At 44.1% G+C, this 20,888-nt stretch overlaps 5 protein-coding genes and 6 non-coding genes across 15 annotated transcripts; 2 read left to right on the top strand and 9 right to left on the bottom strand.

Annotated features, from left to right (window-relative positions):
• Nucleotides 1–346: 346 nt before the first annotated feature.
• Nucleotides 347–2,417, bottom strand: LOC6561021 (7-methylguanosine phosphate-specific 5'-nucleotidase). 2 transcript variants are annotated; one of them, XM_032735436.2, is made up of 2 exons: nt 2,346–2,417; nt 347–1,704 (listed from the first exon to the last, which is right to left on the bottom strand). In XM_032735436.2, exon 2 carries the CDS (start codon nt 1,570–1,572, stop codon nt 610–612), a length of 963 nt encoding a protein of 320 aa, XP_032591327.1. In that variant the 5' UTR covers nt 1,573–1,704; nt 2,346–2,417; the 3' UTR covers nt 347–609. The 2 variants fall into 2 exon arrangements, with proteins under 2 accessions (XP_032591327.1, XP_001985753.1); XM_001985717.3 differs by lacking the exon at nt 2,346–2,417 and adding an exon at nt 1,810–1,863.
• Nucleotides 2,418–2,520: 103 nt separating this feature from the next.
• Nucleotides 2,521–12,427, bottom strand: LOC6560941. Of its 3 annotated transcripts, none has more exons than XM_032735434.2 (5): nt 12,260–12,427; nt 7,786–10,298; nt 7,455–7,615; nt 2,902–7,388; nt 2,521–2,838 (listed from the first exon to the last, which is right to left on the bottom strand). In XM_032735434.2, the coding sequence occupies exons 2-5, from the start codon at nt 10,295–10,297 to the stop codon at nt 2,742–2,744; spliced, it is 7,257 nt and encodes a 2,418-aa protein (XP_032591325.1). In that variant the 5' UTR covers nt 10,298; nt 12,260–12,427; the 3' UTR covers nt 2,521–2,741. The 3 variants fall into 3 exon arrangements, with proteins under 3 accessions (XP_032591325.1, XP_043071696.1, XP_032591326.1); XM_043215761.1 differs by lacking the exon at nt 12,260–12,427 and adding an exon at nt 11,288–11,309; XM_032735435.2 differs by lacking the exon at nt 12,260–12,427 and adding an exon at nt 11,181–11,294.
• A 1,384-nt stretch (nt 12,428–13,811) lies between these two features.
• On the bottom strand, nt 13,812–13,907 carry LOC6560907. Its single transcript, XR_047072.2, has one exon. It is a non-coding gene; the product is annotated as a small nucleolar RNA Me28S-Gm1083 (small nucleolar RNA).
• A 147-nt stretch (nt 13,908–14,054) lies between these two features.
• LOC6560906 lies at nt 14,055–14,148 on the bottom strand. The gene has a single exon (XR_047071.2). It is a non-coding gene; the product is annotated as a small nucleolar RNA Me28S-Gm1083 (small nucleolar RNA).
• A 149-nt stretch (nt 14,149–14,297) lies between these two features.
• On the bottom strand, nt 14,298–14,392 carry LOC6560905. The gene has a single exon (XR_047070.2). It is a non-coding gene; the product is annotated as a small nucleolar RNA Me28S-Gm1083 (small nucleolar RNA).
• Nucleotides 14,393–14,559: 167 nt separating this feature from the next.
• Nucleotides 14,560–14,654, bottom strand: LOC6560904. The gene has a single exon (XR_047069.2). It is a non-coding gene; the product is annotated as a small nucleolar RNA Me28S-Gm1083 (small nucleolar RNA).
• A 176-nt stretch (nt 14,655–14,830) lies between these two features.
• LOC6561200 lies at nt 14,831–14,924 on the bottom strand. Its single transcript, XR_047068.2, has one exon. It is a non-coding gene; the product is annotated as a small nucleolar RNA Me28S-Gm1083 (small nucleolar RNA).
• A 137-nt stretch (nt 14,925–15,061) lies between these two features.
• Nucleotides 15,062–17,748, bottom strand: LOC6560969 (H/ACA ribonucleoprotein complex subunit 4). Of its 2 annotated transcripts, none has more exons than XM_001985715.3 (6): nt 17,537–17,748; nt 17,107–17,469; nt 16,664–16,915; nt 16,213–16,487; nt 15,555–15,962; nt 15,062–15,476 (listed from the first exon to the last, which is right to left on the bottom strand). In XM_001985715.3, exons 1-6 carry the CDS (start codon nt 17,547–17,549, stop codon nt 15,258–15,260), a joined length of 1,530 nt encoding a protein of 509 aa, XP_001985751.1. In that variant the 5' UTR covers nt 17,550–17,748; the 3' UTR covers nt 15,062–15,257. The 2 variants fall into 2 exon arrangements, with proteins under 2 accessions (XP_001985751.1, XP_032590512.1); XM_032734621.2 differs by having other exon boundaries at nt 17,107–17,484; nt 17,537–17,564.
• Nucleotides 16,039–16,180, bottom strand: LOC6560970. Its single transcript, XR_047067.1, has one exon. It is a non-coding gene; the product is annotated as a small nucleolar RNA snoR639/H1 (small nucleolar RNA).
• A 158-nt stretch (nt 17,749–17,906) lies between the features above and the next one.
• Nucleotides 17,907–19,555, top strand: LOC6561003 (zinc finger protein 277). The gene is made up of 3 exons (XM_001985714.2): nt 17,907–18,180; nt 18,239–18,621; nt 18,802–19,555. Exons 1-3 carry the CDS (start codon nt 17,928–17,930, stop codon nt 19,507–19,509), a joined length of 1,344 nt encoding a protein of 447 aa, XP_001985750.1. The 5' UTR covers nt 17,907–17,927; the 3' UTR covers nt 19,510–19,555.
• A 123-nt stretch (nt 19,556–19,678) lies between these two features.
• Nucleotides 19,679–20,478, top strand: LOC6559846. Its single transcript, XM_001985713.3, has one exon. The coding sequence runs from the start codon at nt 19,740–19,742 to the stop codon at nt 20,340–20,342; it is 603 nt and encodes a 200-aa protein (XP_001985749.1). The 5' UTR covers nt 19,679–19,739; the 3' UTR covers nt 20,343–20,478.
• Nucleotides 20,479–20,888: the final 410 nt, after the last annotated feature.

Here is a 20,888-nt window from a genome sequence, read left to right as displayed (position 1 = left end):
ACTTTTGAGCATTCGCCAAGTAAACATATATTGTTAACTATATATTTAAATATATATATATATATATATTCATAAAAATGCGTCACATTCCCTATTTCTATTTGCGCGTTGCAAATACATATTTGCATGTGTATATTTTTGTTATTTCGCTAATCAGATATTTGATCAGCTGCCACCCACTCAGATCAGCTGATTCGCTCGTAAACTGCAACAAGCGAAAAAAAAAAGTATTCCGAATTTTACACTGAGCGTAGCCACAATTGTATTCCCTTGATAAAATGCTGTTAATACAATTCTCGCTCTTGCTTCCACTTAAGACAATAATCATAAAGTTTATCTAGACAAATTCGCAGTATATTAGATTGTATTTAGGAGCCCAAAGCGTGAAATCAATCAGTTAAAGCAAATCTTGTTAGTTGTTATCAGTAATTAACGCTAATGCGTTTCTAAACAAATGTCTTTTTATTATGAAACATGCACATAAATACCGATGATAAACATGAGTGATTGTTTTTCTTTATCGTTTATTTGTAAACCATTTAATTAGTAGCTTTTGTAGTGTATTTTCAGGCCAATTAACAACTAAAACTCCAAAATACCCATGGAAACTCAAAGTGCACTCAGCTGGAGAGCGGCGTCATTCGGTGCGATGTGTGGATGGCGAAGCTGATGCCTTCTCTCGATCAGACCGAGCAGTGCTCTCGGCACATCCATTGTCTGATCATCGACGAGAACAATGTCGAACGTGTTCATATACTTCTCCATATTCGCCTCTACATGTTCGAAGAGAAAACCAATTTTCAGAATATGCGATGATGCTGGCACACCGGCAGCCATATGCGCATCGCCGAGGGAATCACCCATGACAATGATGTGATCGCGTGTGTGCACCAACTCATAGTATTCGCTGCCATCCAAAACGGTTTCGTTCTTGTTGAACGTATGAATCATGGGCTCCTGGAAGCCGGCCAGCATACCGTCACTATATTTTAAAAAGTTCGATATGACTTTGACATTGGGATATAAAATATTCGCCTGTTGCAGCACCGACACAACCGAGTTGCCAAGACCGGCGGAGAAAACAAGCACTGGAATTTGTAACTGGCGTAGCGAGTCAAACAGCTCATGCGTTCGGTCACGTAGCGCATTTTTGAATTGGCCAGCCCCTTGATCTATTTCGGCCAGGTCGAAGGGAAAGCCGCTGGTCAGCTGACCCGATTTAGTCCACCATTCGATCATGTACTGCACCTTCTCCGGAATGGGCATATGTGGATCGATTTCGATGGGTCGATATTTGTTAAACAATTTGTCCGATTCCTCCTTGTAGTGCGGCGGCAGAGATTTGCAATTATTAAAGATGCCAAAACTGGAGAGCACTGCGATGCCATCATCCGTTCGCTGTTTGGTAATCGTAAAATCAAAATCGGACACCATCTGCATCCGTTCAGGTCCGCCCCAAATAAATTCATTGATTATTCGCTCCACCGCTTGCCGATCGCGCACTTTGCAGTGCTCCTGATTTAGTGACAGAATATCCTGAAAACTCACATAGCCCACACGATTCTCATCCATACCTAAGCCAATTATTTCGTCGATGTCCTTATTCCAGTTGATATTTATTTTATTGTTGTTGATGCTTAGCTATTTCCTCAGCTGCCTGAAGACAGTTTTATTGCTTGTGCTCGACGTGGGTTGCTCTTTGAACTGAAATGCGGAATTAAGAATAAATATACTGCAAAGCTCATTGTGCTTTACTTGCTATTTTGTTATTAGCAACGTTTTCTTTTTCTCTTTTTGCTTGCAACTTACATATAGCTAGAGATGAGCGATATTATTGTCTTTCACGAATGAAATTTTGTAACTAAAAACTTAATTTAAAATGAAAAAAAAAGACGTGTTATGTAAATATTAAAAAAAACAAATAATAAAATCGATGGGTATTTGCTAGCGCATAAATCTAGTATTTTATTTCTAATTAGCTATTAACCTACTTGTGATTGTTAAGCTAAATATCATGAAGTTAAGTTAGTCTATTATAAAACGGACAATTAACACGAACTACACAAAAACAGTTTCAAGCTTTGAACAAAAACAAAAAACCGGCGAGCGACAAATGATCGCTCATCACTATAATAAATACATGTGCATGTGTGTGTGTGTGTGTGTGTATTATTGGCTGCGTACTTCTACTGACTAACCCCTTAAATCGTTCTGTTGCCAATAATTTGTATATTTTTTTTTTTTTGCTTTAAACTGTAGACAGCTTATCAGGCATTTATCGCAGCTTTTTTGGAGTGCTTAAATTTATAAACAATAATCGGTGCACGAGTTTTTGGTTTATTTACTTTTAGCTTTGCCTTGCCTTGCGTTTGCCCTCCTGCAGCAAACACACTCCCACTGGGCACGCAACAAAACGAGAACTGAGCACTGCCATCAGCTGTGCGTGCCGATGCTGTTGAGTTGAAACGAAATGGAATGTTGGAACAACGGAAGAAACACATGAAATGATACGTTTGGAAATGAATTTCTTGTTCTTGTTATATCTTTATTTTTGTGGCATCTTCTCAATAAAAGCCGTTCACATATTTCATAATTAAACAAACTAAATAATTCAAGTTGTTTTACTTAAATTATCAACTTAATTCTAACATATTGCATATGCAGTACAGTTATAATTATAATTTATATTTTATGCGCGGGTGTTTTTTGTTCTGTTCTTCCTTTTTTTTTTTTACTGAGTCTTAATCATCGATTACAATGGGAGTGCTGCGGGTAGTGGGAGAAAATTTCCAATCAGCTGGCAAATGCATCTTTAAATTCGGCTTGCGTGACAAACAGCTGAAGTATAAAAATAGTTAATTATTAACTGAGTTGAAGTATTAAATGTATTTAAGGACTCACCGATTAAGAAAGGCGCTGGCCTTCGCACTGCTCTTGAAGGAGAAGATGCCCTCTTCGGGCACGTTGATCACTAACTTGTCATCCATCATTTTAACTCGATAACGCGGCAAACCATCGGCCACAAAATAACCATATCGGCTCTTCTTTGCATCGGTTGGTCGGGCACAGAGGAGCGGTCTCGGCGGCTGCTCATCATGCTCAGCAGTTGGCGGCAATTGGGCTGCTGGCAGTGATGATCGCGGCACAATGAAAACGGTCGGTTTGCTTGCCAGCTGCTTTGGCTGCGATTTAACCTTGGACTGCTGTGTGTCCACCTTGATATGAGCTACTGCTCCAGCTGCTGCTTGGGATTGAATCTTCGACTGTGCTACTCCGGCTGCTGATGACTGAGTCTTCGACTGTGCTCCAGCTGCTGCTTGGGATTGAATCTTCGACTGTGCTACTCCTGCTGCTGATGACTGAGTCTTCGACTGTGCTGCTGCTGCTAGTGACTGAGTCTTCGGTGATTGTGCTGCTCCTGGTGCAGCTGCTGGTGACTGAATCTTCGACTGTGTAGCTGCAGCTGTTGCCGATGGAATCTTTGACTGTGCTGCTCCAGTTTGCGATTGAATCTTCGATGGTTGTGCTCCTCCTCCTGTCATCTTTGATGACTGTGCGGCTGCTGCTGCTGGCAATTGATTATTGGCCTGTTGTGTAGCTGGTGCTGCTGAAGATTGAATCTTTGTGGATTGAATCTTGGGCATTTTTGCAGCAGCAAGTTGGGCCTTGGATTGCTGTGCTGCTTTGTACTTTTGTGCGACTGCTGGAGGGAATTGCATCTTAGAGCGCGGAGCAGATTTTGTTGCTGCTGCTGGCACTTGTGTCTTTGACTCTTGTGATGTGGTTGCTGCTGCTGCTGCTGCTCCTGGTGTTGCTTCTAACGGATGCATCAGCAGCGACTCCAATTTGCCCAAGCTGGGCATATCAATTTGCTCTAGCATGGACTCAGCAGACATGCCACCCGATGCTGCCGGAGCAATTGCTGCGGCTGCTGCAGCGATTTGTGGCGACTTGCGCTTGCTGCCTATTTTAATTTCCTCCACAGTAGCAGGAGCAGTAGAAGCAGTAGAAGTCGTAGTCGTAGCAGCAGCTGGAACCTTAGTCGCCTCTTTGGTGGCCTTGAGCTTGGTGATGGTAACTCCGCGGCTGCCACTGCCGATTTGTATGTTGTTATTGCCACCGCTGAGCAATTGTTGCAGCGAATCGTTGATTTTCGATGGCGCTGGCGCTGGCGTCTCTTTGGCATCCGCACAACGCTGCACAGAGATGCGACTGATTTTAGCTGGCGGCGACTCATTGTCAGTGCTTGCCACAAGAGGTGGCACTGGAGTCTTGGTGACCTGCACTTGGGGCGTAAGAAATTGTGTGGCAGGTGCAAAGCCACCCACAGCAGGCATATTCGCAATGAACGGCAAAAAGCCGGTCTTCAGTTCTGGAATATCGCTGGAGTTGCTGGAACGTGGCAAAGTTGATGTTATTTGGAGAGCGCCGCCATTGTTGGGCACAGTTTGAATGGTGAAATGCGATCGACGTTGTGCGTTTTTAGCAGACTGCTGCTGCTTCTGACTTGGCTGCAGCAACTTTTTTGTATCCTGCTCCTCGTCCGCATCCTGCTCATCCTCATCGTCGTCGTCCAGCAGCAGCGCCTCCTCCTCTTCATCATTGTTGATGATAACGCAATCGTCGTCGTCGTCGTCATCGTCGCACATGGCAGCATTGAATGCCGCCTGAAAGTCCTGCTCCTGAATTGCCAATGTCTGCGAGGAGGTGGTCGCCACCTTGGCCAATCTGCCCTTTTCACACATCTCAATATCGAAGTGCACCTGTTTGTTAATCTGTATCAGCCAGAAGGCCATGGTCCGTCTGTCATGCTGCACGGGAATATTGTGGTCCCTTTGATACACCTCACGCAACATCATCTTGCCATCGACGCTCTGGAGCAGCACCAGCACCGGCGGCTGCATATCTAGGCGAAGTGGTCCAAAGTAGATTTTGCGCTTGGATAGCGGCGTAACGAAGGCATCGTATGGGGCATCCTGAAAGAATTGCAGCTTGACCACCTTGCGGGTGTCCTGCGCCACGTGCATCACATTGTGTATGCGATCTAGTGAGATCATGTCCCTGAATGCCGGCACAAAGATGTGCGAGAAATCGTCATACAAGTTGAGCACAAGCCAGCGATGATCGTGCGGTTGCAATTCTGGTATTTGCATTTCCGGCACATCCAATTGGATTACTTTACGGATCTCAACATTGCTGCATATATTGATTGGCGTCTGTTTCACCTGCTCCCCTGCTGCAGCCGGCTTAGCAGCTAAGATGGTAGTAGCAGCACCTAATGCTGAAGGAGCTGTGGAAACTGCCGTTGCCGTTGCTGTGGCTGTCACTGGTGAACCTGCTGCTGCTGCTGCTGCTGCTGGAGCGTCTTCTGATGGCGATTTATCGACTGATTCGACTTGAGGTCTCTTCTCCTTAATCTTTTGCTTCACCATCAGCGTGCACAATATGTTGATTTTCTTGGTGAGGAAGGGATGCGACTGTGGCGTTGGTTTCGTGCACGTATTGTCCTCCATGTAGCGCAGGAATCCCTTGACCAGCCAATAATCTTGTCTGCCCTGCATGACGACAGCCAGCCGAGAGGTGTGCTCATTCCGTTGGCCCTCCAGCAGCATCCGGGCCATCAACGACAACGCACTTGGATCCGGTGCAAAGCGTGTGTTGACAACAGCAATTGCGCCACAGATTGCGGGCATCATGTTCGTTATGGTCGCCGCCAGGAAACTGAAGTTCGTCATTTGCACATCCCAAATGAAAACGTAGTCCGAGTCGAAGGCCCCCAGAAAGTTGGTCCATTTAATGATGCAGAGTATCTCGGCATTCGGTGGTGGTATTATTTTACTTTCACGCTTCAGCGCCATATCGATGTCCTGCATTTTCTTGCTAACCAGCGTGTTCATCTTCTTGATGACATCATTGCAGGAGGAGTGAAAGGTCGACGAATCCATCGCGGTATTCTCATCACGATTGGATGTGGACGCAACAGTTTCATTGTTGTTGTTGATGATGCCGCTCTGGGGCATTTCGATGGCAGCATTGTTATACAGCGAATAGCATGAGGAGATTATGGGCATTTTTTCCATAGTATCGGGCGTTGGAAATAGCAGAGCTGGGATTGGCGGCAGCTCGGCCACGGACGGCGCTGGCTTGGGCCCAATTGGTATAAACGTAATGGGAGGCGATGGCTTCTTCACTGGCATCTCCTTGAGCTCCTTCTTCTTTCGCTTGGATGGCTGGGGCTGCTCCTCCATGCAGCCAGTCAGCTCCTCCGTTGTCTCTGCGCTCCGCTTGCGTGTCGACAAACTGGAGGTATCACTCTCATCGGAATCGTCACGCACCACAATCACAGTTGGCTCCGAGGCTAGCTTCTCCTGTTGCTGTTGCTTCAACCACGGCCGCTTCTCCTGGCGCCGCTGATTATCCAGTTCGGCGCGATAGTAGCGCACGGCGCTATAGATGCGCTTCTCGATCAGATTCTGAGTGCGTGGCGTCTCCGCCTTGGCGATCTCCAAACGCAGTCGCTCCCTGCGCCGGCGATTGGAGCGTATATAACATTTCTTGGGAATAACTATGGCGCGACGGCACATGTCGGGGCGACAGCGATAATAGCTGAGGATTGTGTCCAGTTCGGCGGTGACCGATGATTGCTCGGGCAGAACAGGTATTATCGACGTCGCGTTGGATTGGTTGGCCACAGTTTCAGTTGGCTGTTCTGGCGGCGTCAATGGTATCAATGGCGGTAGCGGCGTCGACGGTTTGGCAGGCATCGTCTTCGGTTGTTGTTGTTGTTGCTTCTTGCGCTTCTTGCTGTGCGTCGGTGGCGGTGTCTCCTGTGCCCTCTCGAAGCTGTAGTGAGCGCGAGTCGCCAACTCGGGCACATAATGCGGCACGGGCAGCTCTGCCTCCTCCTTGTCAATGACAACTGGTTTACCATCTTGGGCGAGGCCGCCGCAGAAGCAGTTGTACAGCTGATGGGTCATGCAGAACGTGGCCAGATTAGCCACATCGGGCAGGCGACGCAAGGCGACCCGGCAATGGCGCAGCTTCTCATAGTCGACATCCTTCACAATGCAGGGTTTGGCCTGCAACAGTGGTGGTGGTGGCGTCAGTTTGACACTGTCGGGGCTGCGCTTGAGGCTCGCCTCACGCTTGGCTGATCTGGTCGGACGCGCGCACGGCTCCTCATCGTCGTCCAGGGTGTCGTCAAAGTCCTCGTAGCGTTTGGGCGCTTTGGTGCAGCGTCGCTTCTTATCGCACTGCGTCTCATTGATAAGCAGCGTCTCGTTGTCCGTCAGCACCAGTGTCGAGGTGAAATCCTTTTCCATTTTGGCCAGACGCGCCGTTGCCTGGCGACGCAAATTGAACGCATCCTCATTGGAAATGCCGCGACCCTGTGAAAGGAGAGGAATGCGTTAATATACAGCTGAGATGTGAGTAAAGATATTCTATCTACGCACATCGGTTTCGACGTGCATAATGCGCGTTAGTTCGGTTCCTGTGCAGCGGCATTCGAGGACACATTCAGCGCGTCCACAATGCTCGCGGGTTGGTCGCACTCCGACCAGACTCTCGCAGACGCAGCCCAGCCGGCAGAAATCCTTGATGCATGGTTTATTTGCTGAGTATGTCAAGGAAATTATTAGCACTTGATGTGGAAATATAAATAAATATTTGCAACTACTGAATTAAATGTAACAATTATTGATAGTCTGTAGAAACTAATCAATCAGTTTAAAACAGATCCAAGTCCTGTCTAATAATACTTATTTATTATTATTTACTACTCACCATCCTTGGCAATGGCAGCCGCATCGATAATGGTGGCATTGAGACGCCTCAGTTCTTTGGTCAAACGCTGCTGTCTGCTATTGTTGCTGTTGCTGCTGTTGTTGTTGGATCGTCGCTGCAGTTGTTGTTGCTGCTTGGTTGCAATCCCTTTGCCAATCGACTTGTTGGCAAACACATCGCCATCAGTCGGCTCCGGCTTGGCAGCACTCACTGCATCGGGATCGATGCCGATGAATGAGTTCTCGCTGCAACTGATTGCGACCGTGTTGATCATGTCATTAATCACATCGGCACAGTCCAAGGCAACTGCATCGCATATGGCTGGCAATTGCTTGCGGAACTCAAATTCCCGCAGCTTCTCCTCGGGTTGGGCGGCCGTGAAATTCTCGTCCAACTGCTCGGAGCGATCGACAACGCGACGCACCAGGATATGATTGCGATCATTCATATATGGTATCACAAACGTGAAGCTCTTGCGACGACCGGCAATCGACATTGTTGCCGCCTGTGCCTCTGCTTCGCGCATACTATTTGGCGACTCCTGCAACGTGGACACACTGAACTCGGCCCACTCGCGGGTGATGTCATGATGTGGCAGTATATACTGTAGATAACGCTTGGCTATCTCGTCCAAGGGTCGACCCGTCTGTGGTTTAACATCCAGTTGAACGGTGGGCATACTAACAATAGCCATGCTGCCACCAGCTAACAGCAGAGCAGCCGTATCATCATCCAGCGGTTTCTGATATGGCTTCTGTGACAGTGGACACGGACGAAAGATGGCCGGCAGCGGAAATTGGTTTAACTTCTGCAGTTTCTTTGTATCGACCTGACGCGTATTCAAGATCTTCAGATCGGCCTGCACCGATGCATCCACGCAATTGCTATGGCATTTCAGATGGGCCAACTCCTTGGCGCTCAACTGATTGTGATGCGGTTGCTTCTCGCGGTGCGTATTGTTGCCCTGGCTACCAGGCAGGCGCACCATTTGTCCATCGACGCGTATAACCTGATAGTAATACTTATCATGCTCCGTTGCCAAATAGCTGGCCGCCTGCCAGCCCTGTCGGGTGAAGGGCATCTGGCTGCTAGTCGATTGTAGCTGTTGCATTGCGGCAATTTTTACCTTACGCTGGCGCTGCTTACGCTGCAATTCCCTGTAGATGTTCGCCTCGTTGTTGATGATGGCCATCTTTTGGTTCTTGGAGCGCTGCAAATACAGTCGTCTCTCCGCAACTGTACGCAGTCGCTGCAAACTATCCGGCACCGCCGGCATATCCATATACGGTGGCACACTATGCGCCGTGACGCGTCCATCCTGATACATCGGCTCGAGCAGCCGGTCGCGATCCTCACGCAGATTGTTCTCTTTCATGTAGGCCTCGAGCGCCTCGCTGACAAAGGCGCCATTCCCATCGAGCGCTTTGCCGCTCTGCGGCACCAGCGGAGTCAGCAGCATGCCCGGCTGATGGGCGGTCTCATCGAAACCAACGAAATCCTCGCTGGTGTCATCATTATAGCAAAATTCGCTGTTTGACTCAGCCGTTTGTCTTGCTGCCTTGTTGGGGCTACAGTCCTCATTCGTGGCGATGGCAGACTCTTTGGCAAAATTCTTGACGCGCACTTTATTCATGAGCATGTCTAAGAATTTGCTTCCTCCGGCTTTTTCCGACGACTTTTCAGTTACTTTGGCAGGACTATTGCAACGGACACCAGCGGTTGTTGGCGCTTCTTTTGATTTTGGAACGAGCAATTTTGTTGATTTTGAAGCCAGCACTTCTGGAGATATTGGAACACGTTCTAGAGTGAGTTTTTCTGGAGATTTGACAGTGAGCTGTTGGCAAGATTTTGGAGTCATCGCTTCTGTAGATTTTGAGGCAAGTTCTTTAGAAGATTTTGAATCAAGTCGTTTTGAAGATGTTGGAGCAAGCTCTTCTACTTTATCGTGTTCTCCGTCTTTCTCCTTCTCTTCTTCAATTTGGCCATCTTTTGCGCTGCTCTGCACATCTTCTTCCCTTGTCTCTTCTGCTCCCTTCTTCTCTTCTTGTTTGTCCTGACGCAGCTCCAAATTCTTGTTGGCATCCTCGATCAAGGAGAGTCCGCGCTTGCCGCTCTTCAGCAGCTCCAGTTGTTGTTTCATCTGCTTGGACAGCTCATCGCCGTACAGTTCCGTCTCCTCGTACTCCGATATGCGACCCATTTTTCTATAGTAAGCCACAATGCTCGATGACCATTGCTTTATGTGCGCCTTGCGCTTCTTAATCATGTTCTTCCGACGCGGATCGAAGAGCAGCAGACGCGATCGTTCAAGGATTACGACTCGATTACGCCGCTTACGCCACGCATATTTGCGCAGGATACATCGCGGATTCAGGGCGTAGATGATGAAACGTTTCGCATTTCCCCAGTTGCTGTGCAAGAATTCCAACGAAACGGGATATTTGCGTCTCAGATGATGAAATTTGCGCAGATCTTTGCCCCTTAGCACAATTGGCGGCAATTCTTGTATCATTCTAAAACAAAAGGAGAACAAATCAATAATAATACCAATGTTGAATATGAAAAACGTTTTTATACAAAAACTTCGTCATATATAACAAGATTACAATAAACATTAACTACATTTATTTCTATTTCTAGCTCGTAAACAATTATTTGGTGTTTCTGGAGCCAAGAACTTTAATGCAAATCACACGAAACTAGAAGGAATTGCCGAATATGATACTACTGTTGAAAGCCCTCTTGGTTAAGACTATAAAAATATATAAATATAAAGTTTTCGACTGAAACTTATCTAATCATAATTTTAAAAACCATATTACGTATGATTTTGCAGTAATGTGATGTAATTAATGTTTAAATACGGCCACACTGTTATTGATAACTTATAAATTGTATTTTCTTTAAAGTTGTCCACCCGTAAAATTGTAAATCCAAAATTCTTTGTTGTGTTGCTTTTTAAAATCACAAACGTCAAATGCAATAAAATATGTGTCAAGTCCAAAACATGTCTCACTTGTCACACTTCAAATATGTCACATGCCTAAAAAAAGAAAAGTGCTTCCCCTCAGCCAACCCTAAACTTTTTCACGCAAATGGGTAACACTTGCCAGCTAATAAATACACAACACACATAAACACACACACATACAAAGAAAACGCATGCAAATGGCGACGACAAAAGCGGACAAAGAACTATTATATTTGCTATTCACTCACACACACTCATCTAAAATTAAAATTAATAATTATGTACATCAATTGTCTTCCAAGGACCTTAATAATTAAACACACTGTTATCGACTCGTTATCGAAATCTACAAGCAGCGTGTGTATCGCAATAGCTAACAGGAAAGCGAATTTACAGCTATTTACATGCATAAATATTTACGCACTTTCAAAGCACACAACAAACGGTAAAAAGCCAACGAGCAACGAACAATCCACTGTTATTATTAAGCGCCTTTGAATTGCTGACGCACACACACAAACAAACACACACGCATCAGCGGCAGCAGCAGCAGCAACAACAACTAAAACATTTTACACGCTAAGTTTATTTTCACAATGCGGCAATTGCATATCCACATTAAATTAATGCCAGCAGTTGCAAATGTTTATAACCATTGCGCATGAATGCATTCTTTTATTGTTCAAAATAAATGCAATTATTACAACTTTTTATTTAAATTCAAGAAGAACGCGTGCAAATAAATTGCGATCACAACCAGCTCTGTGCGGGCCCTGTGACGACTGCTTGGCTGCTGGTCGTTATGTGTATGTGAACGCAAGGTGTGTTCGTGTGTGTGTGTGTGCTTGGTGCGAGCCCATTCCATTCCCAATCGTTCCAACGAAATGCAATGGCATTAATATGTGTGCCGCATGTATATATTTATGTATTAAGGTGCACATGTGTGCGTGCGCACGTGTTTACTGATTAAAATCTGCAGAGGGAGAGCGAGAGAGAGACACCATTGGGATAACCAACTATAACCTATTTACTTAAATAGCCACAAATACAATTGTTAACGTCCTTTTAAAAAATTAAAATAATAAAACTTTACATAACCTATATGGTGCTTGCAATCTTGATTGCGATCTTTATATTCGAAATTACGTAATAAATTGCACAACTGTTTAAAAAAAACAACAAGAAGAACTACTTACGTTGTGTAATTTAATAAAACCGTAAATATACACATTGATTAGTTAATTAGTTTGACAGTAAAAACATCAAATAGTTGTAAAGCGTACGAAATAAATCGATAACCTCAAAAATAAATCCAACATGGCGTCGCGGCAACAGATACACACTCTTTTCGCCGCTGATCACGTGTGTCAGAGTGTGTAAAGCACCGAGCAGCACCCGTCTCTTTCACACGCATGCACGACACGAATGACGTTGAGAAAATATGCATTACTCACACAAAATGTCCTGCCACATAGAAATCGAAATTGATATTAAAACACTCACCTGCACAAGCAGGTTTTCACAAAGAGTGCCCAATTGCAAACTTCAAAGTCTTTCTTCGATATTTGTACTTTTCCTTTAGTTAACTGCGCAATTAGTTGCAGCTCTCTCGCTGCTGATGTCGTACGTCGCAGAAGCGTACAAGCGAATACATGCACAAAAAAAATTGACACATACATGTATCGGCGGTGACTGCTTGATGAATTTCAATATGGAGACCGATAACAGCCCGTCAAGGCAGCTGCAGCGTGGAATGAAACACAGGGTTGTAGAGCGCGCTATAACTGTAATCTACTGATATTTAAACCTGTTGAAAAAAGCGCGACGAAGCTTTTTACACAATTAGTGCATAAATTATTCAAATATTTACATTTTACACTAAAAAAGTAAGAAAATTTGTTCATTTTAATATTGGAGCACTTGTCACAGAGCAACTGACACTCAATTTGAACACAGGCCTGTTGAATGTGCTTAAAATCTAGCCTGATGATATTCAAAGCTATCAAAAGAATCGAGACACGTTTCTAACATGATGTGTGTTGTATTTGATTATATTATTTAGTTGGTTTTTTTCAGGTTAGAAACATGGATTTTTTTTTATATGAAAGCTCGAGGACGCTATTGTCACAATAAAACAGTTACTCACATTTTATTAGATCAACGCAACACGTGCTTAGAAGCACGCTTTATAATAACACAGCACAACTTCCTAGATTAGAAGCTTTGGCGGCACATTCGCCAAATGAATAAAAGCAATATCGTTTAAGTTGCGCCGGGTGGCAACTCTGGATTTTGATTCCCGCCAAAAATAGCCGTCAAGAAAAAGCACAGCACAACATTTTCAGGTTATACGCGCTTTTATCCGCCCCACATTGAAAACAACACGTGTTTGCCATGAATCTCTTTATTTATTTTTGTGCAGGCAGTCAAAATTTGTACATATATATATATAAAACCAACGTCACTTGTTGAGGAGAAAGTACAGTACCTGCAAATACAAGAGAATAATAAAGTTAGTTTTGTGTTTACATTTTTGACTGAAGACAAGTTGTAATTATTAATTTTGCATTCAGTAGGACCTATTTTTGAGGATTGTGTTGTTGCGGATTTTGTGAATCATGCCACATATCAGCGTTCCTTTCTCATCATTCTAGAAGATTTTTGATCATGTTTTCATACAAATTTAACCCACCTTTTTGATTATGATTGAAATTTCCCCTCTCCTGATACTGGTTGGAGCTGCAAATAAATATATTTTATAATTAATGACCTTGTTAAAAATGAAATACATTTTATTTCTATTTGTATTTTTTTCAGTAGGACCTATTTTTGAGGATTGTGTTGTTGCGGATTTTGTGAATCATGCCACATATCAGCGTTCCTTTCTCATCATTTTAAGTATTTCAATATATATAACAAAATCAACATGAGTTTTGCTTACCTATCAGAATTGCCTTTAAGGAATAAACTTCTGTGTGTTGAAAACTGTAAGATAAAGAAAAGAAAATAACTTTACTAAAGATTTCAAAAGTAGCCCTTCTTTAGTGTTATAAAATCATATTATCAGTAAGACCAATCTCGCATTCAACATGAGAAGTTTCACTTATGTGTTCAGCTAGGGGCGAAAGTTTATTGCTCATCACAAAGAATACTTAATGAATTGCTGACTTGTAATATATTCTTACCTCTCAAAGACGATGATTACAAAGCCAAAAGACAAACCCATTTGGAACTGAAATTGAATTAAATTGAATTAGTAAAATACCAAATAATTTATTATATAAATTATCGTGATATAAATATTATTTCAGTAAGACCAATCTCGCATTCAACATGAGAAGTTTCACTTAAGTGTTCAGCTAGGGGCGAAAGTTATTTCTCATCACGTAGAAATTAAGTTTTCTTGGGGTCTTAAGAATGATAATGCTTACCTTGAGCTCAGTCTTAATTCCCAATGAATGCATCTCGGTGTCTTCTGAAAAAATGGAACGAATAATCAATTAGTTGAGAAAATAACAACTTCGAAAATCATGTTTGAATAAGTTTGATATCAGTAAGACCAATCTCGCATTCAACATGAGAAGTTTCACTTAAGTGTTCAGCTAGGGGCGAAAGTTAATTCTCATCACAAAATTGCGTTTCACAGACTGAAAATAAAAGGTGTACTAACCGTTTATTTGATGGCTAAGATACTCAGCTCTCTTGTAGAATAGGCCAGGAATTATTTTGAATCTGCAAGAATACAAAAATATATATAAATAAATATAGGTCTTCAAAGTTTTAAATGCTTTGATTGGAGACTTGTTTTATTATCAGCAAGACCAATATCGCATTCAACATGAGAAGTTTCACATTTGTGTTCAGATAGGGGCGAAAGTTAAATTCTCATCACAAAATAGAGGAGTAATTTACATGAGTACTTCAATTTTTGTGAACTCACCTCATAATTGTTCTCCATTACCGGTAGTTTCCATTATGCAAGCTGTAATGTATAATAAATATATTAATATTAAAATAAAAACATGCTAACTATAAAGATTTTGCATTAGAAAGACAACTTTCAAATGTGCTGGCTGTCAAAATTCAGTAAGACCAATCTCGCATTCAACATGAGAAGTTTCACTTAAGTGTTCAGCTAGGGGCGAAAGTTATTGCTCATCAGGAAACAGCGTGCAACATTTGAAAATCGTATATATTATAAAGTCACAATTGCAATTGAAACTCACCTTTAAAATGGAAGAGTTGAGGCAGTCGCTAAGTGTAGAATAAGATGCTAAATAAACCCTAATTAAACCGTTTTTATAGTTTACAATAAAATTATACAATTTATTGCATTGCGAATGTCACTTCTTGTAAATGCATTGAAAATTTGCATTTGTACAGCTCAATTTAAACAAGTCGCTGTCTACAACTTTTAAACTTAATATATATAAAAAATGCTCTCAAAATAGTGGAGGACATCAAAGCCTAAGTGTCTACTAGTAGTGATACAGAAAATATTCTATTCCTGAGCCTCATCTCTATCCCTATCTTTGTCCTTCTTCTTCTTTTTCTTCTTCTCTTTCTCTACGGGCACTTCGGCCGATGATCTAGTTGTTTCGTCCTCCTCAACTGGCGCCTCCTCTTCGCCCTTGTGCTTCTTCTTCTTTTTCTTCTTCTCGGAGGTGACGGGCGCGGGTTCAACTGCCGATTCCTCTACACTGGAGGTGCTCAGCTTGCGCTGCACAACAACAAAAAGAAAATAGTTGAATTTATTATAGCGAAATGTTATAATATAGTTTATTTTCTAGTTTCTTACCTTGCTGGCTTCGTTGCCGTTTGTGGGTGATTCTTTTTGTTGTTGCGCTGCTGGCTTCTTGGCATTGTAGTCCACAAAGCCAGTTAGCCACTCCTTGGGTGTATTCTCATTGGGCCTGCCAAACTTGTCCAGCTTGCCGGCAGCGATAAGCGCCTTCTTAGCCGACGCCTTGGGACCCAATCCCCATTTGCGCGGGTATATGTCACGCTCCATAATCACACGCTTGATCTTGGCAACAACTCCATGATCGCACGACGACATCGTCGCCGTCGTCATTAAGGCGATAGCCAAACAAATCGCCTCGCCCTTTGTGGTGCAGATGACAATCTCTTGCTCGATTTCAATGCCATCCTCATAGCGCAGGACGCCAGGCAACATTATTTTGGCACCATAACAAACGGCATTCACCTAAGAATAAACAAATACAGATCGATATTAATTGCTGCTTGTTCAATTAAATATTTATGTGTCAATTTTTATGTTTTGTAGTCTGAATAAATCTTTGTCAGATGCGCAGATAAAGCGCAATTCCAACATACACACATCAGCGGCTTTACTGTTCCCAGTCATAGTCACAGACGCCGCTGGTTAAATTACAAGCGTCTGCCGGCTTAATATCATGGGGTAAGTAAGAACACCTTGTTCCTAGCAAACTTACGGAACTGTCCTTCATGATGATGCGCTTGTGGTTGATGAGGAGACCCTCCAGCGGCTTGATGACACGACGCAGCATGGACTCGTCCTTGTGATTCTCATAGAGCCACATGGCATCGAGGACATCGTGCATTGTGACCATGCCATCGCGTTCCGACTGGATGCCGGAACGAACGCGACGCAGTTCTAACATTTGGCCACCGACGCCAAGGACTAGACCCAAATGGACGCACATGGTACGTATGTAGGAACCGGCTTCGCAGCTAACCCAAAAAACACCTAAGCACGTGAGTAATGAAAACGAGACGAGTGTGTTACAAACAAAACTGTGCATTTGCCTCTGCCTGTAGGCAAATACTGAATTTTTATATACATTTTTAGATCTGGCAACGCTGCCTTAAGCCAGACAGCGATGCACTAGCTCCACGTTATGATGAAGGAAATGGAGAACTTACCCATATTACGAGTCTCGTCGTAGTCCAGCAATTTACTATCGTAGACGGTGCGCACACGAAGCTGTCGCTTTACGGCGGAGATGAGAGGCGGACGCTGGAAGAGCGCACCACGCAGCTTCTCGAGACCCTGACGCACTTTGGCCACCGATTCAACGGCGCCATGCAGCTTGAAAATCGCCACATACTCCTTGCCGGCGCTCTGTTGCGACTTGACGAGACGCGTGGCACGGTCAATGCAGACAATCAAGCAGCCTGCGAATTGCACGTGTTGGTTAAGTGAGGTTAGGTCAGAAAGTGAGAGTGAGAGTGCCATGCGGCAGAGAGAACTAGATAATAGTGACTGGCAGATATAAAAAACGCGCTTTATATTTAAATATCGTACAACAAATCACCACTTTGCTCATCTCTAGCAGACAAAAACACATGATTCTTTCAGCACTTACCGGTAACCTTGGGATCCAATGTGCCGGAATGGCCTGTTTTCTCCACTTTCAATATCTTTTTGATCCAGGCGACCACCTCGTGCGAACTGGGATTCGAAGGCTTGTCCAGATTGATGAAGCCAGTTTTAATGTACTCCTTAATGTCGCGATTGAGCGGCGAAGAGCCATGCGCCAGCGGAGTATAATGATTCGAGCGTATGTTCAGCTTATCAAAGTTCTTGAGCAACAGTGGCCATTGCGATGTTTCCAGTTCGGCGATCTTCGAGGAGGGTTTTATTTGGAATTGGTTCTGCTTTTGCAGAGTGCCAAGATCTTCGCCATCGAGCGGCTCCTCCTTGATTTTCTTTTTTTTCTTTCGCGAGTCTGCAATGATTTGTGCTTTATTCGCATTTGGCGCGCTTTGTTTGTGTTATGCGTTGGTTACACTTACCAACGTCAGTCATCTTTATTTGGATTTTATTTAACACTTAAGCACAAGCGATGTCCGAAAGACGTTTGCACGCGGTGCCAGGTTAAGGAAAATGGCCGAGGAACACACGTGTTGCAAGATTCGAGTATTTTTCTGCGGAACTAGTTCACATAATTATATCGTTCATATATCGATTACTGGCGCATCAGTTGAATATTCAACAGGTTTAAGCAACTTCATTCGTGTAGTTATATTATATTAAATAGTTCATTATTTTTATGTATGTGCTTCTTTAATGACTTCTTCATACATGCAGCAAACTAAACTTTATTCCAGCAATCGATAGTTGATATCGCTTATCGCAAACTGCCTTGAAATCGCTTATCACCTCTAGTATCGTTTGTGTCAACAAATGGAACAAATGGAAGCAGCTGGAATCGCTGGCGATTCTGTGGCCACAGTTGTCCCCAAGGATGCTCAAGTACTGAAACCCACCCGAAACACAGCCATTAAATGCCTGAAATGCGACAAGGTTTACATATTCCCCGGAGACAGGGACGATTGCCTGGCGCACCTGTATCTTGAGCACCGACTCGTTATTGCGGATGTGGATGAAATTGCCGTGTTGGAGGACTACCTGCAGTACTGGGAGAAGGAGTTCCAGGGTAAGTGTGATTAACCACGTAAATAAACATAACTTTTATTCACTTTACTCCGTCGCAGCTCATGAATTCGAGCAATACTGCACGACAATGTTTCTGGACCAGTTGCCCGATGGCAGCTATGCCAAGAATGAGAAATATTTTCTGCTCTGTGATATACTGCCGCAGGACTTTGAGCTGCGCCAGCGGCTGCAGGAGCAGCGCCTAAATGCAGCCCTCGAGCGGCACCAGTTCGAGCTGACGGATCGTAGTTTCAGCAAGGAATGCCTCTTCTGTCGGACAGTTGTTAAGGGATTGCGCGCCGATTACCTCGATCATCTGTTCGACAAGCATTTCCTGTTGGTGGGCAAGCCGGAGAAATTGGTCTTCGTGGATGAGTTGCTCGATCAGCTCGAGGAGAATATAAACAAATTGTTGTGTTTGTACTGCGAGAAGATATTCAAGGTATTTGCTTTAAACGAAACATATCAATAGTATATGTACGATAGTATTTTTATAAGCGATGAATATTTATAATGATATCGGTTAATAAGTGGTGTGTTTCGCACATAACATCGATATCAATATCGACAACATCGAGAAAGCAAATCCAAATATCGATATGTTCTACATTCCTAATTCAAGGATCGTCCCACACTCAAGGAGCATATGCGGAAGAAGGGTCACAAGCGCATCAATCCCAATCGCCGGGAGTACGATAAGTTCTTTCTGGTCAACTACAATCGAGCGAAGCAAGCGCCAGCGCAACGCAAGCAGCAGCAGCGAGCGAAACGTCGATCCTTGGCCGAGGACAACGTGAGCGTTGATTTTGACAAGCATTTCGCACGCCAGGACTCGGATGGGGATCATGATTCGGATTGGTCCGATTGGGCAGCTGATGGGGAGCCCCACTCCATCAAGTGCCTTTACTGTCCACTGGAAGAGGCTCAGTTCTCAGTCCTAAAAAAGCACATGATCGATGTGCATCACTTGGATTTTGATGCCGTCACCAGTTCCCTGAATTTCTATCAGAAGATCAAGGTTGTCAACTTTATACGTCGGCAGATTTGCTTGTTGCGCTGCATTTGCTGTGATCTGCAATTCGATGAATTTGCTCTGCTTTCCGACCACATGCAGCAGGAGACGCATTGTAGCATTGGGCAGCGTTCCAATTGGGATAAGCCCGAATTCTTTTTCCCCTACGTGGACAACGATGGACTGCTGTGTGTGCTGGACGACAGCGTGGCAGATGGTGACTTGGATGCGGATGTGGTACGCATCATCTCTGAGGATAGTTCGGCGCAGATCAACAAGGATGCAGAGCAACTATCACTAGAAAATTTTAAATTGTGAATTTTGATGAAATGAAAGAAATGTAAATATATTCAATTTCTCTTAATTACTTTTCAAAAAGTCGTTTCGCTGTAAAAGCTTGACGATAGGTCAGCTATCGATATGTATATTGTTTAGTGTTGTACAATACCGCAACTGCAATGCGACGCGTTTTTGGTATTTTTGTGTGTTTTTGTTTTGCAGACTGCACTGACATCATTCCGCTTTCCTAGAGAAATTTGACGATAAAAATGGAAGCCCTCGACATACTGGAAAAGAGAATAGATGCGTTGACGCGAGTACTCGGCCCACTGCCGGAACAACATGTTGGCGATGGCGATTGCAATCCGAAGACGGCAAACATTGTGGATTCGCTGTGCTCGGCCAACGCCTTGCTGAGTGAGGCGACAACGGGACGCAGCCAGCTGCAGCAGTGCGTGGGGCGGGCGGCGGAACTGGAGAAGTATCTGGATCCCAACTACCTGGAGGAGCAGCAACAGGTGCGCTCCAAGGAGGTATATCTGAATGCTGTGGCACCCGAACTCTATGCGCAGAGCGAGCAGCTGGAGCGGGTGAAGCAACTGGAGCCGGCACTGGGTGCGGAATACTTTCGGAGTATACCCAGCGAGTGCCTGGACAAACTCAAGCAGATCACCGAGAACAATGGGGAATATGCCCAGCAGAGCGAACTGATCGAGGAGAGTCTGATATTGGCCATGAAGCGCTATGGCGAAATCCAGGCGGGTTTGCTCAACTCTCTGGATGCGATGAGCGACCGACTCGAGCAGGTCGAGCAGCGCATGGAGCAACAGAAGCGATCCGATCTCGTCAAGGATGTGCCGCCCAAGGACTGAGTTCGGATGCGGCTGCTGCTGCTGCTGCTGCTGCGATTTATGCTGAAAGTATTTAAGCCTAGACATTTGTTCCACTGTTCTCCATTAAGATTTTTTATTATTTAATACGCTAGCACAATACACACGAATCTATCAACTAAAACCTAAGAATTTAACTTTAGCAGAAAGATGTAAGAGCTGCCTTAAAATATGTGTGCCGACTTGGCTACCCATATGACCTCATAATCTTTGAATGCACTTCGACAGAATTCAGAATAGGACATTCGTTTTTGACTTAACCAGGGCTACCAACTGGTCAAAGGACATCCAAATCGTCCCTGTAGTTTTCGAGAAACTGAGGATTTTGTGATTTTGGCTCATTTTCCTTCGTCCTACGCTGAAATTTTTGCAAGTGTTTGGGTTCTCAGATGAACCAATAATCCTCGAATGTAGTTCGATAGGGGTTGTCCTTATGATTATAACTCACCATGTTCTTCGAAGATCTGTAAGAATTGAGTTCGAGCCATTTTTGCAAATAGTTGTGGGCGTATTGCTTAGTTCACATCC

The sequence above is a fragment of the Drosophila grimshawi genome, unplaced genomic scaffold, assembly GCF_018153295.1.
Source record: "Drosophila grimshawi isolate 15287-2541.00 unplaced genomic scaffold, ASM1815329v1 contig_1367, whole genome shotgun sequence".
In the NCBI taxonomy this organism is placed as follows: domain Eukaryota; kingdom Metazoa; phylum Arthropoda; class Insecta; order Diptera; family Drosophilidae; genus Drosophila; species Drosophila grimshawi.
This window is presented reverse-complemented; position numbering and strand designations above follow the sequence as displayed.